The sequence below is a fragment of the Vigna radiata genome, chromosome 8 (genome assembly GCF_000741045.1).
Source record: "Vigna radiata var. radiata cultivar VC1973A chromosome 8, Vradiata_ver6, whole genome shotgun sequence".
NCBI lineage: Eukaryota > Viridiplantae > Streptophyta > Magnoliopsida > Fabales > Fabaceae > Vigna > Vigna radiata.
In genome coordinates, this window is record NC_028358.1 from 13,007,992 (window position 1) to 13,024,238 (window position 16,247).

General features: G+C 32.4%; 1 protein-coding gene and 1 long non-coding RNA gene across 2 annotated transcripts; one reads left to right on the forward strand and one right to left on the reverse strand.

The window, feature by feature from the left end:
* Window positions 1–6,747: 6,747 nt before the first annotated feature.
* LOC106771529 lies at window positions 6,748–10,559 on the reverse strand. Its single transcript, XR_001376472.2, has 4 exons — window positions 10,382–10,559; window positions 10,081–10,288; window positions 7,593–7,697; window positions 6,748–7,503 (listed from the first exon to the last, which is right to left on the reverse strand). It is a non-coding gene; the product is annotated as an uncharacterized LOC106771529 (long non-coding RNA).
* A 3,500-nt stretch (window positions 10,560–14,059) lies between these two features.
* On the forward strand, window positions 14,060–15,211 carry LOC106771385 (protein BIC1). The gene has a single exon (XM_014657357.2). The coding sequence runs from the start codon at window positions 14,486–14,488 to the stop codon at window positions 14,948–14,950; it is 465 nt and encodes a 154-aa protein (XP_014512843.1). The 5' UTR covers window positions 14,060–14,485; the 3' UTR covers window positions 14,951–15,211.
* The last annotated feature ends 1,036 nt before the right edge of the window (window positions 15,212–16,247 follow it).

Genomic DNA, 16,247 nt, shown 5'->3' on the forward strand with positions numbered 1-16,247 from the left:
TATAACTTTGTCACACAGTTATAAGTTCATGAAAGTGCTTATGGTTTTTCACTTTAAAAAAATGTGCAGTAAAACATATGTGATAAAGCATTTCACATTGCACATAAGCATGTAAGCATGTTCTACAAATATATCAAACAATCAACATAGGAACATACAACACAGTACATCAAACATGTTCAGCAAATATAACAATCAATACAACATAAGAACATGTAATGCAACAATATGTGTACTGTTATTAAGCAAAGTGTTGTCATCATAAAAAACTAGAGTGATATAGAGTTTGTGTTGTCAACAATCTCAACAATCTCCCCCTTTTTTTATGATGCACAACCATGATTAATAACTCAACCATGTTTGCACAGTTCAATACAAAACAGAGTAATAGTATATAGCAAAAGATTTAACACAGTTGAATTACTCTGCATTTAAACCATTAGCAGCATAATATCAAGAAGATGATGTATGAGACAGAATAACTATTCTCCCCCTTTCACAAAGCTTTCATTATTTCTCTCATACTCTCATATTTCTCTCGCCCTTTGTGCATTAAGAAAAAAGGAATGCTCTAGATATTATATGCTTATAGGCAAATAGAGATGCATCAGAAAGATATGTACAGTATAAAATACAATGATGCTCTCACAATAAAAATTTAATCACATAACAATGTTAACCCCCCCTGAAATGCAGGTATGTGATGTAAAATGTGTAAACAGTGATACTCCCCTTGTCATTATGCATGAGTAATAAAATCAAATCAGATGCACAATGCAGCATATTATAGATTAAACAACAGTTTAGCACATAGTTGTATCAAAGACAAGATATCAAACAATTTAGATATGCAATGATACCAACTTCAACAATCTCACGAATTATCTCAATTAAGATTTTTGTAACAGATAATAGCAGAGATAATTGCAGATATATAGGATTTAAGCAATCAGTAAAGTTAAAACCAAATTCCAGATGTGGAATTTATAATCCTGTAATACGCAGTCGATTGCATTAAATTATCAGTCGAATGCATTGCTTTTCAAATTTTGAATTCCATTAGTAACTTCCAATGCAATATCCTTCCTGCAAAACCTTTCAACAACCTTTTCCAGATCAAGCATTTTGGTTAAGAAAGAATTATAATCGAAATAACAGAAGTCAATATGTAAAAAATATATGACAGATTAAGCATAATTGACTTCAAATGTGTTGCAGTCGAATCAATCAAGCAGTGTAAGTAATATCAAACAAGTTTAAAGCAACAGTATTGATTCAAACTACTAATTTCATTTCCTTGAAAAGATATTACAATGATAGGATCAGACAAGGAAACTCAAAAGAAAAACAACAAAAGATGGCATTATAAGCCATACGCAAAATAAAAATTTGGATAGTAGACTTAGTCTGTGACTCAAGACACAATAGGATAAACAGAACTCTATTCTGATTTAGATGATTCTTCAATCTTTTTATCAGAACTGTTTATACCACTATCAGTATCACCAATGGATGATTCTTCGAACGCCCTTATCCTGAGTGCATAATCCATTATCTTTTGAAGGTCAGATAACGATTTTTGCATTATAGTAATGAAGGACATTACAGTAATGAAGGACATTTGGCGACCATCTTGTTCAGACTTTTCAAAATCTTGACGTTGATCTCTTCCTTATCAAACACCTTCCCGAGAGCCATTAAATGATTTACAATGTGAGTGAATTGTTTCTGCACATCATAGATGTTTTCTCCAGCTTTCATTTTGAACAATTCATACTCTTGTATTAGGGAGTTCTTTCTTGCTCTCTTGACTTCATCCGTGACTTCATGAGTTACCTCTAAAACATCCCACATTTCCTTTGCAGATTTGCATTGAGATATCCTGAAAAATTCATCAATTGTCAATGCAGAGGCAATTATATTTCTAGCTTTAACATCATACTAAGCTTTTCTATTTTCATCAGTAGTACACTTAGTAAAAGGTTTTATAGGCACAAAAGGACCATTTAAAGTGGCATCTAAAATTCCTTTATCTTGCGATTCAAGAAAGATTTTCATTCTGATTTTCCAAAAAGGATAATTATCACCAGCAAACGGAGGTGGTCTGTTTGTTGAAACACCTTCACCAAAAGTTTGAAAACAGGAAGCCATCCCCAGGTTTTATAGTTGATTGAGATAAAAACAAAGTCGACTAAATTTTCAAATATTTTATGAAAACCAGCTCTGGTGCCAATTGTTGGAAAACAGGTTGGCTTCATTTTTACACCAAGAGGGGGGTGAATTGGTCATGTTTCAAAAACAAAATCTTTTCGCAATCTTTTATCAAAAGTACAAAGCTTTTAAACTTTCTTGAAATGCAAGTAATGAAAATTTATATGCAGCGAAAAAACTTAGTTGGCTACGTAAAAAGTAAAGTCGACTTGAATTAAAGAGTGCAGGGATTGAGAAAATCAAACACTGATTATTATATTGGTTCGGCCAACAATGCCTACATCCAGTGTCCTTCCAACCCAGGAAGCAAATGCACCATAATAGTTGCGGTTTTTACAACAAGGAATTTAGAGAAGACCTCACGTCAAAAATATAAATCTCTTCTCTAACCCAAAACCAAAATATAGCTGTAATAACCAAAAACCAGACTTGCAGCAAGAATCCCCACTTCTGCAATCTGAACACCACGTTAAACAATCCTCAACGTGAAACCCCTGTATCACAACAGGTCCAATTCCAGCAGTCTTCACAGGATGCCAAGCCTCAACAAATGTAGCAGTCTTCAAAGGATGCCAAGCCTTAAGTGATCAACCCAGAAGCACCTTCTTTGTGCAGTATTTGATTAGACAATGAAAGTGCAAGCTATCTCCCTTTGAATCTCCCTCAAAAAAAGATCACCACCGTCTTCTTGGAGAATTCTTGGAGTTGTTATCACAGAGAATTCAATCTGAAACAAGAATGAAAATGTTAGATCATCAAAAGTCACTGAACAACTCGTGTTCAGCCAATTTATAGTTTTCTGTCAATCAGATTGTTTCTCAGTCGAATAGGTTACTAATTCAGTCGACTGTATTATTACAGTTATAACAGACAATCAACATAGTAGCTCTCAGTCAACCAAAATCAACACACATTTAATACAGTTGACCAAGTCATCAATGCTTAACTAACTTTTAAAAATATAGTCGTTGGAGCGCAATAGCATAATACAATTCCAAATCAGATCAAAAACACAGTCGAATGTAAAGCAGACAAAGTCGACTAACACATGTAAAAACACTTTGAAATTCTTTTCAACTCAAAACATCACAGAGCACTGATTCTCAAAATCTGTACAAAGATTTTAGCATAGTCGAATCCATTAATAATGTAGTCGACTGTACTATAACTTTGTCTCACAGTTATAAGTTCAGGAAAGTGCTTGTGGTTTTTCACTTTAAAAAAAATGTGCAGTGAAACATATGTGATAAAGCATTTCACATTGCACATAAGCATGTAAGCATGTTCCACAAATATATCAAATAATCAACATAGGAACATACAACACAGTACATCAAACATGTTCAACAGATATAACAATCAATATAGCATAAGAACATGTAATGCAACAACATGTGTATTGTTATTAAGCAAAGTGTTGTCATCATAAAAAACTAGAGTGATATAGAGTTTTTGTTGTCAACAATCTCAACAGAATCGACGTCTGTAGACGTCTGTTATAGGGGGAACCGACTTCTAAATGTTTGCATTAAAACACTGCAAACGCGAGGCAGCAATTACGCGCACTTATTATTCATCATCGTCCTCGTGTTTTCTCTCCACGGGCTATGTTTTTCAGGTTCGTTTTCTCACTTTTGCACTGTTTAAAATTAATTTTACTCCGATTACATTACTCTTTGATTAATTATCTTTCATTTGAACCGATCAAAGTGCGTGTTCGTTGAGTTTTTATGCAGTTTTGCTCATGTCCTTTGGCAGCGTTCTTGGGTGGTGATTTCTTGCGTTTTGCACTCCTCCAATTCCTTCCACCTCATTATTAAAACCATCCAATTTTAAAAAATAAAGTACAATCCATCCTCTTCAACTAAAATATAAAGTTGTAAACCCAAATCACCATGAGCCAGGAGTAACTTGAGAAGCCTCAAGCGGAGAAAGATCCTATCAAATACAACGACATTTTAGACGTCTGACCTATAGAGTCCGACGTCTATATAGACGTCTGACCTATAGGGTCTGACGTCTCATTAACGTCACCTATAAAGACGTCGGTTCGGGATCTGACGTTAAAAGTCCAAAATAACATACGTCTAAAGCCCTTTCTGCACTAGTGTAAATTAATGCTTAATTAATGTAATTGATTTGCAATAAATGCTTGGTCAACATATTTAAAAATATGACTATTGTGTCAGTTATGTCAAACAATGAGAAAATTTTCAAATCTTTAACAGACTTAATTGAATAAATGATCCATGTAATCGATTAAGTTTTAACACTTAGCATATTTTGAAAACTTTTCTTCTCAAAATCCATCACAGCACAATTGAAAAATATTTGTGCAAACACACAAGATTTAATCGATTTAGCAACTAACATAATCGATTTAAAACATGTTGTTTTGCCATAGTTTAAAGCTTAAGTTGTATGATGGCCTTAATTGATTAACTCATCATTGTAATTGATTAAGTCATGCAGATATGCTTGGTGCATGTGGTTTTTCAATTTCCAAAATGCCTATTATGCATACACAAATATGATATTACAAAAAAGAAGGACATTACCGGTAAGACCCATGAAAAATATTCATTTTAATAAATAGTAGTAAATCTTATTAGTATTATTATTAGTAATAATAGTTTTAATGAATACAAAATATAATGAAATAGAAAATTATGGTTAGAAAAATTAAAATTTTTGATATAAAATTATAGTAATTTTAGAAAGAATGGTTCGAAGGTTTTGGAAGGTTTTGAACAAAAAAAAAATTGAATAGTTTTAAAGGGATAAGCACTCTACGTTAGAATGAAATCATTGAAGGAACAGATTTTGCAAGTGGGAATTAAAATTAATATAATAAAAATAATATTAAAATAATAAATAATATTAAAAAATTATTAAATAGTACAATTTTTTGGACTATATATAGCCATGGGAGGGGAGGTTATTCTGCACAAAGAGAGGAAGAATCAAGTGAGAAATCTTCAACAATAGATAAGAAAGAGTTAGGAAGAAACTTTTAGTTGCATGAAGAGTAGAGGTTCTGGAAGGTTTTCGGGGGAACAACTTCGAAGTAGGAAACTAAGTCTGGAAAAGAGGTAAGGGGAGTTAACCTTTCTAGGCTTTTATATTATGATAAAATATTTTTGTATAACTATTCATGTCTTGAAATTCTATGCAATTACATTTAATGAAAAACCTATGTGCTTGTTGTATAACTATTTGAATTTCTGTGTTAATATTATATGTTGTTATTTTGAATCTGTGAATAAGAATTTTGTTAAAAATAAGTTGAGGAACACTTTGGATAGGAAAGACCTGGTACTTAAGTTGTCCATTGTGACGCACCTCTCTTTCCTAGAAGTCTACTCGATGAACTTTTAACCAAATTCTTATCACACGGATTATATATTGTTCAATTATTTTGTATTATATTCAAATAGTATAATTTTTGTGATGGATGTATTTTATGATATTGTATATGAATTTATGTATTTGATTATGGTATGAGTATTGTGGAGAGATTTGGTAGTGGTATGTTATGAATTTATGCATTTGAGTATAGTATGAGCCTCGGGGAGAGACTCTTTAGTGACATGGTATTAGTGTACACATTGATGTTGAGAGTCCTGATGGGAAGGTCATCCTGATACTCTAATAACTCTTTAGTCTCAAGTAGAGAAGGATGAGTTATGTGGTGAGAGGGGCAGGAGGCCCTAGTCTATGTGCCGGTTTTGGACATAGACGTTAAAAGACTAACCTTGTGGTGACATATGCGATTGTATTTGGCCATGAATTTTTGTTGTATGGGGTGAGGAGGTGACCACGAGTGCACGACCACCCGAGACTTCCATCAATGTTCTATCCGGATAATAGAGTCTAGTATAATCATTAGTGTCTGATATGAATTTTTATTGAAAATGAAATATGTGTAATAAAAATGTTATACCTTATTTTAATATCCTCTCTCATGGTAACTCACCCTTACTTTTTGTGTTTGTGCCGAAGAATTATATTTTTGCGATGATCGTATAACGTATATGTTATACGGGAGCAGATGAAGGAATGTCGTCTAATCCAGTTCAAGTGAAGATAGAGGCAGAATAATAATTGATAAGAGTTCGAGTTATCTTTATATATGGAAGTTGAAATTTGAGTTTAAAAGGTGTAATTAACATGAAATCTTTTATACTTCCTCATGGAAGATTGTGTAAATGTTACAGTTCTTATATTATTTATATATAAAAAGAAAATTAAGTGTTAGAATATGGGATGTTACATTACCGACGGCCATAATCCTTCAGAAACAGCCAGAAGCCGTCAGTAATGATCATTTACCGACGGCCTAGCAACGGCCATGAAGCCGTCGATAAAACTCTTGTCGCTAACAATTACCGACGACTTTCGGTAAAGCCTTCGGTAAGATCAAGGCAAATCTCAGGCACAATTGTATTTCTTATCGACCAAACCAACCTGCATAAATTCTTCACATCACAGACAGATCTACATAACATTTTCCAACCACATACAGACTTGCATAATGTGCATCTCAATCATCCAATCATTGATCAGAAAAACAATATAACATCTGAATCATCCAATCATCAATAGAACATGTATTTATAAATGAAATATAAAACAATCTAACATAATGTTCTAACATCCAAAACATCCAATTCATGTAACATCCAAATGATCTAACATCCAAATGTTCTAATATCCAAGTGTTTCTATAAAAATGTTCAATAACAAAATAATACTAGTATCCTTCATAGTTATCATCTAAATGATCTTCATCATCCTGCTCCTCCTCTGTAGATGGTTGGACTGGTGTGGGTTGGACTGATATCGATTGGACTAATGAGGGCTGGACTGATGTGGGCTGTTGAGAGACGGCGAGTGACAGGGAGGGTTGAGGCTGGGTCGGAGAGATAATGAATCGATCCTGTGTAGTTTGAGGCAACATACTCATGACCAAGGCCTTAAAGTTTCTAAACTTTGCTCTCAAATCAGTGATTTCCTGCTCACGTTGCTCCAGTGCTTGCGTAAGGCGGACAACGGCGCCCTCGTCAACAGTAGTGGTGGAAGAAGAAGGTTGGTGCTTTAGAGTACCTCCTCTTAATGTTGTATAGTTTGCAGCAAGTTGTCCTGCACCATACACTCGTCCCCTTTTCTTTCCGCCAACGATGTCGACCCAGCACTATGTCCTACGGATGTCGTCTTCTGCATTACTCGCATCATCCGGTGTAGGAGCTAACCCATGTTCAGATCTAGCTTGTGAAAGTCTCGTAGAAAATTCTTCTTGTTCAAACATTAAGAGCAATGTTAGGGAATGATAGAATAACATAAATGAAAAATTACTAATAGTAATAGTGTTATTTGCTTACATGAGTCTTCTGAGATCTTTCATGAACGAATTCATTAGTGCCCTTTCGAACATGGGTCTGTGTAAAGACCTCATCAACATGGATCGCCCGTCCCAGAGCTTGTGTCTGTAACGTAATTTAGATTAGAAGTATACATATGAAATGGATTTCTTGGAGGTCATATTCTGATCTATGTTGTTTCTGTACCAATTCTCAGCTTAAACAAATCTAATTTCATAATATAAAGTTGCTGGAATTGATTAATTGACCTTAGACCAACTTGTATGCATTTTCACATCTCAAAAACCCATTCTCAGTTCATTTTTGGTATAAGTGGATGTTGTCAAGTCTGATTTTAATTTCACATTGCAAGTAGACTTGGTTGGATTGAGTAAAAGCCTAGAACCAACAAAAAGAATGTACAACAAGCTTCAAAGAATGAAAATATATGTGTAAAAGCCTAGACTATCAAAGTCACCAACTTATCCGACTAAATGACAATAATTAGAGCTAATGTATGACAACCTAATTCTATATTGCAAATTAGATTTTATATTCTACAGCAATGTTTTGTTATGCAGTAGCAGGAAATTGTAATTATGAAGGTAATGTAGAGTTTTATCATGCTTAGTTGTTGTTTTCAAGTGTAGAGTTTTATCATGCTTAGTTGTTGTTTTCAAGCTTAGTTTAGTGTATTTACATTTTCTTCAGTCAGTTGCATTGATAGCTAGCCGTTTCAATCATTAAAACTTAGAATGAGGTGTGTCGTTGTTTAATTTGCTACATTATTAGCTATTATAAGGTCAAATTTCGGAATCTACTATTTCTATGCTAAATAATAGCTCAAAAAATTGTTTTGATGATTTAAAATTGTTGTAAAATTCTAAGTTCTGAGCGGATATGTGAACAAATTTGATGGGAATGTGACTTCATATCCAGGATCCGAAGGAGGGGGAAGCATAGATTTGGAAGTGCCCCTTTCGCCCGATGCAATGAGCTTACTAGAATCGGACGAGGAGTTTATGGAAGCTGTTTCTGTGGCCAATTCCCTACACTAGCGACTTTGTTGATCGTGTTCAGCGGATGCTCGTTAAAAATAAGGTAACATGTACTAGAGTAGATAATCCATGTTTTTGACAGGCCATTTTATACACAACATATCTGTTTCGCTTACTCTGCACATGAATCGGAAATATTTAAATGATTTTCATCTTAGCCAAACTTGAAAGGCTCCAAAATCTAGATTATTGGAGATTTATAAGAAACAATATGGATGCTTAGCAGAAGGAATTGCTTCTAGTGGGGAAACTATCTCGTCCCTAGGTAACAGCTCTTCATTTAGGTTCAATGAAGGTCATGATGACGGAGAAGAAAAGGGCCTCAACTCTAGTCAAGTTGTGTCATCTCAGGCAAAAAATGGAGGGATAAAACACAGTGAATTTGTCAAATACTTTAAAGCAGAGAAAACATATCTTCTTGGCCGGATGAAGAAAGTAGAAAGTAGAACACCCTTCGAAGAAAGTGGAGTTTATTCCTTACTGTCTAGCTCTGACAGTGTTAATAATTTAGACAATGAGAAAGGTAATATAGCAGGCATGCCTTCATGAATAGGTAGTATTATAATTCTATAATTATTAGAGACAACATTTCCAAAGCTACATTACCACATTAGACCTTGAGAAATTTGGTTCCTAAGTTACTGCCTCAAGGATTTAAACTTTCATTACATAAGTTTCTTCGAAGGTTTTGAATATGTTTGGAAAAACTTATCTGTAAACACTTTTAGGATAAAATGAAAAGGGTAAATTAAATTAGTTTCTCCACAAGCTAAAGATAAATTATATAAGTCATACTTAATCCGATTTTAACTTGTGAAGAAATTTATTTCATTTATTTTTTTTTCTCCTCTAGTGGAACTTATGCAGGTGCTTATTCAAACTGGCTCATTGTCACAAATTTCTACTAGTCACCGTCTTGCATAAAGATACTATATATGGCGACATTATGTAGAGAAAGACTAATTTGATAACAATTTATAGAAGACTAATATTGTAACATTTAGGTCATTAGAGGACTAACTTTTTCACCAATTTGAGAAAATATTATGGTGATACAAGTGACTCTGAAGGAAAAATCGGGAGGATTTGTATAGCTTATTAACATTCCTCACAATGCTTGTGTTGTAACAGGAAAAGGAGGCGAAATCTTTCTACCAAAATAACTTTCTTTTCTTGCTGAAAGAGTGAAGGCTCTAAAAGCCAACAGTGGGTTAGACCTTGTTTTCCATTAAAGATGAGAAAGATGGTGAAGGTACCAAAATTTTGACAGAGATATCACAGAATCTAGAGAAACTCAGTCATCGAGTAGAAGAAAAGAACAAGAGATTCAGACCACAACCAATAACAACATTCAACATTCAATTACCACAACCCATCACAACTTACAAACATCAAACATTAGTAGGATTGAAATTACATTGCAAATAGGCATTTTCATAAATAAAACTAACCTGGTTCGGTTTGCAGAGAATGAGACAGCTTATTCGTTCAAGCCCAGAGCTGCACCAAACCTCCACCTCACTAAACAGATCAGCGAGCCTTTCCTCAGCATTGTCGCCTCCTCACGCCAACGTTGACGAACCACGAAGCCTCCGCCAACCACCAAACCCTCGTCCCACCACGATTCAACTCTAATGGAGCCTCCTACCCACCACGATTCTGCAAGACATTGGTGAGATTGAGGGAAAGCACTCAAATTAAAAAGAGGTTTCGTGCAAGGAATTGACAGAAAATGCGAAGGGAAATCCTAACCACATCGTCACAGAAATCACTGCAAAGCACTCGTCCAACGATTTCCTAGCCAAGATTGATGCAAAAACCAAATCTTCGAGCAAGTGTTTCGTGCAATGGAGAAGGGTTTAGCGTTTTTTATTTTGGAGAAGGGACAAGCTGTTGGTGAGAAATGAATTTTAGAGAGGAATACAGTGATTTGGGCAAAAATTAATCGAAGAGATTACCGAAGGCTCTTAAGTCGTCGGTAATTTAATTCACCAACTCATTACCGAAGACTCTAAGGTTGTCGGTAAATTGTCGTCGGTAATAAGCGTTTTTCCTGTAGTGACAATAGTATAGCACAATACATACACATGTGTTTTTATTAACAATGTGTTATCCTCATCAAAAACATATATCACAGAGATTGTGGGTTCAGCTAATACTCAGTTAATACTGTTGAGATTGTTGACAGCACAATTTCTATGTCACTCTAGTTTTTTATGATGAAACACATTGCTTAAAAACATGCATATGTTGTTGCTGCATTACATGTTCTTATGCTGATTGATTGTTATATCTGTTGAACATGTTTATGTAATTTGTTACATGTTCCTATGTTGATTGATTGGTTGATATATATGTGGAACGTGTTTATGTGCTTTATGTGCTATACATCATTACAAATGTTTTACTGCACATGTTTTAAAGCTGGAAACCATAAGCACTTTCATGATCTTATCATTGTGTGACAAAGCTATAATACAATTGACTACATTATTAATGGATTTGACTATGCTAAAATCTTTGTACAGATTTTGATTATCAGTGCTCTGTGATATTTTGAGAAGAAAAGAATTTCAAAATGTTTTACATGTTGAAAGTCGATTGTGTGCGAGTCTTGTTGTTGTTGTTGCCTATATTTTGGTTAAGGGTTAGAGAGGAGATTTAGGAGGTCTTGTAGAAATTCTTTGTCGTAAAAACCGCAACAATTATAGTGCATTTGCTTCCTAGGTTGGAAGGACACTGGATGTAGGCATTATTGGCCCAACCAGTATAAAAACCAGTGTTTGATTTTCTCTATCCCTGCACTTTTATTTTACAGTCGACTCTATCTCTAACGCAGTCAATTACGTTTTTTCGCTGCACACAAATTTTCATTACTTGCATTTCAAGAAAGTACAAAAAGCTTTATACTTTGATTTCAAGATTGCGAAAAGATTTTGTTTTTGATATAACATCAATTCACCCCCCTTCTTGGTGTAAAAACGAAGCCAACCTGTTTTCCAACATTGCAGAGATACTTCCATCAATGTTTTGTATGATTTTTTTTTATTAAATATATTACCGACTAACTATTATGTTATATTGTAGGTATCTGATCAAGCGAGCATGCCAAACAATGAAAGTAACGAAGAACAAAAAAATTAAACATTGTTTCTTTTTTATTAATGTAATGAACATCTTAGTCATATTTTTAGTATTTTAATTTAGTATTTAACATCTTTCTTTTTAATATATGAACAATTAGTTGTATGAACATAATAATTTGTTAAAATTGTAGTTTATTTTATATATAGTATTCAGTTTTAGTTCATATTATTTCATTGCCTCTTTGGTTAATAAAACTAATTTTATCATAAACCCCATTTTATTACAATCAAAAACTAAAAGAAATGGACACATTTTCGACAGTTTTAGAACCCCGATTAGATAAACCCTACAAATAGGGACAATTTTAGAAACTTTCGTTAATACCGGTGATTTTAACAAACCCAAATTAGTTTTTACCAGTTGTTTCATCAAACCTCGATTAGTTTCAGTAATTCCAGCAAAACCCCCACTAATTCCAATGTTTCGAGCAAAACCCCCTTATTATGATGATTTTTTCAAAATCCTTGAAAATTATGGCGATTTCTCAAAAAATAGCCAATAATTACTCAGTAACACAACTTTTCTCAGTAGTTTTCATAACCACAGATAATACACTTTTCGAGAATTAAAATCGCCGAAAATGTAAAAAATAACATTGAAAAAATCTAAATTTTTGTAATGTTTATAAGCATTATATGAACATATGTGAACGACTACGTCAAAATATATATATATATATATATATATATATATATATATATATATATATATATATATATATATAAATAAAAGATAACATATATAAAAGAATAATCACTTTAAAGTTTAGTGGATGTTTGTTGTCAACAAAATTTTATATATTAGAGGTTGTTTAGTTTTTCTTTTTATATTATATAACTATTAGACTATTTTGATCTTAATAGGGATCCTGCAAGATGTTTTAAATACCATTATACATCATTTACATAGTAATTGGGGGTAGAAACTTTTATATTTATTATCACTTTTAATTATTGTTAAATTTACATAGTAATTGATGTAGAAACTTTTTTACATCTATTATTACTTTAATAATTGTTGAATGCTAGTTTCTACAATAATCACTTCATATACTGTAGTAAACTTATAAATACTACACATTTTCCAAAACATTTTTTCTATAACGGTTGCTAAATTACTAATTTAGAAGGTTGTCATGGACTTGCATTTTAGTACTTTTTGAAGAATACTGCAAAATGGAAAACTAAATCCTATTATAACATTGAATTATAATATAACTTATTTTAGAATAAAAAAATTGAAAACATTCTTAATAATCAATTTTAGAAATAAAAAATAATTAGTCATGATTAATATAAATACTAATTTATAAACTAAAAATTATTAGTCTCTAAAATAATTACTATTATGAATAAAAAATTATAATTAGTAATTAATTAAACTTTAAATTAATCATTAACATTAACTATTAAGATTTTAATTATAAAAAATTAAATGCCTAATTAGTTACTAATATAATGTTTTATTGATAGTAATGATTATTTTAAAGAAAATATTTATATAATGATTAATTATTTTTTTGTTTTTAAAATTAATTATTATTTAAGAATTTTTTTTCCTAGGATATGATTATTTATCAAATATAAATTTGAAAATTATTTTATGTTATTCTCTTAACTTTTTTATTCTAATCTAATAAAAAAAAAGTAGCTTTACTGTTTTAAATATATATATGCCTGGACTGATTTTTAGAGTAAGTTCAAATTATTAATTATAAGAATTTAACTGCATACATAATTAATGTTTTATAGATCTTCAATATTGCTACTAAATTATTTTATATTTAAAAATATTCATTTTTATATTAATTATCTAAAAATAATATTTAAATACTTTTTATCCGTGAATTGATCAGTTAACTGTATCAAAACTAAACCCTAATCATAAATGATCTCACATATTATTCAAGCTGTTAGCTGACTGTTATTATTAATAGAAGCAAATTTGTACCTAAATCCGTAGAAATATATTCAACTTGAACGACTACGATACTCACCAAAAGTACTAAAAAAAAGAATAATGTAATAATCGTATGGGAAAAAGTCTCTTTAACAACTCTTTTTTGATAATTTTTTGACAACGCATATGTGGTAATTTGTGATTGGTCCGTTTCAAATATTTTTATAGAATAAATTCAAACAAACCAATAGAATTGTGACATGTATTCTGTTATAAAAAAGTTGTTAAAATATGATTGTGCTATGTCTTTCAATTTTCTGTTGAATATGTGATAAGCACACTGCCCTACCAAAATCAAATCCTGCATCCTCATTGATTGAAATGAAAGGCAAGAATAGTATTCAACACTGTTTCGCAGATCAACATCAACCTCACAATCCTTCAAAAAAATCCATCCTCGCTCACCCCCTTCCACTCTATTTCTTCTTCTTTTTTCTTTTTCATTTTTGTATTTAGCTTTTTCCCTCTATTGGTCATTTTCTGTATTTTTCAAGCAATAACTAGCTACACCAAGCCACACATTATTAGAATCCCACTATAAAAAAGACACGTACCTTTGTCACTTACCATACAAATCAAGAGTCTCCAACTTGGGTGACGTGTGAACTGATTTCCCACCCATTACATTGCTTTTTTTCACCCACCACTCTCCAAAATCTTCTTTCCACACACACAAGATTGAAGTACACAAACTAAGAACACCACCATTTCGACAGCCCACAACACAAACACTCTCTTACATTGTATGCTATGTCCCTTTTCTGCATGGAAGAGAAAACCCTTCTAATGTCTCACCAGCCCTCTTACTCAACTGAATCTGACAACCAGATTCCTCCTCATCAGCCATCAAAACCGAAGAAACCCCTCCCCCCCGATGACAGAAAGATGGGTCAAGAACACCAAGAGAAGAGTGACAAAACTTCTAAACCCCACGAGAACAAGGTGGAAACTGCATTGGACTGTGTTGCTGAAGGAAAACCCGTTGAAGGTGAAGCTAGTGGCCGTGAGAGGTTGAAGAGGCATAGAGTTGAAGTTTCTGGGAGGGTTTGGATTCCTGAGATATGGGGTCAAGAGGATCTCTTGAAGGATTGGATTGACTGCACAGCATTCGATGCTCCTTTGGTTCCGAGCAGAATAGTGATGGCACGTACGGCTTTGGTGGAAGAAGGTCGAAGGGCCACATCGGGTGTGATAAGAATCGAGAACAGGTGTTGAATTCTTGTGGCTTATATAATTGGATTATTCAGTTCATTCAGTGAGAAGAACCATGTATTGTTATTGGTTATGATATGAATGTTTTGTTAATCCTTGATCCGTCATGATGTTATTGTATTATGATATGTAAACATTATTAAATCCTGCGTTCTTTTTTATTAACCGTTTGATAGATACATTACAAAAGTTAAATTCTAAAGCCCCTATTCCCAAATCCAGAACCTTAAACTAGTGTACAAATCACATTAGTTCAATTATAATTCACCTATTTGTGTTTTGTTGAATTGTTGTATCTTTTCCTTATATCTTTAGCTTCTACTAATTTGTTCATCCACGAGCTTTACCTTCTTCCTATTTTTTCAACAATTTTCTAATTCATCATAGGTAATATTACCTTCATTTCTTTGTTTATTTATTTGTTTGTTCCTATCAAAATAAATACTAGACTAATTAATAAGATCTTTATGACTTGTTGTTTTCAATAAAATTTGATTGTGAATGTTTTAAAGCTTCCTATGCTTAATAAACGATGTTTATATATAAACTTCTCAGTTCAAACCTCGACAATTTATTTTCGTATCGTTTTGATTTAGGTAATTGAGGGATTCAAGGGCGATTTAAGAAACTATAAGCAAACAATCTATTCAACCTGAAATCAGTCTGTTTAAAGTTGTAATTAAAAAATCTTTACACCAATGCGTCAAAATTACATATCAAAAGGAGTTTTTTTGCTAGATGTAATTAATGACAATAATCAAGGTAAATAACGATGATTTATGTCAAGTATATGGACATAATCGGTATAAATATTTGTTGTTTTCCGAAAATTTTGTTCGTTTTGATATCAAACGAAAACTCGTAAGAAAATTCCCCACAATGCACTACATATTCGTTTACTACTTCAGGCATACGATATAATATATATATATATATATATATATATATATATATATATATATATATACTTAAAGTTTATATTTATATATATACCTTATTTAACCCAAACAATCTAATATGGAAACAATGACTAACCTAACTACTATGTTAGAGAAGATAGGTTTATACTGTTGTCTTATTTGTAACGTATTATCGTAAGACAATAAGGTTTTGATACTGAAAGATTTTAAATATTTTACTTATGATTTAATGGCTTCCTAAAAACTCAATGACTTCTTCCATAATGTACCTCTCCTTATTGGTGGGTAAACCGGTTGACTCACTAGCCCATTTAATTATATGTTTTTTTTTAAATAAAAAAATACAAACTTTTTGTAATTCAAATTTAAATAGATTTCAC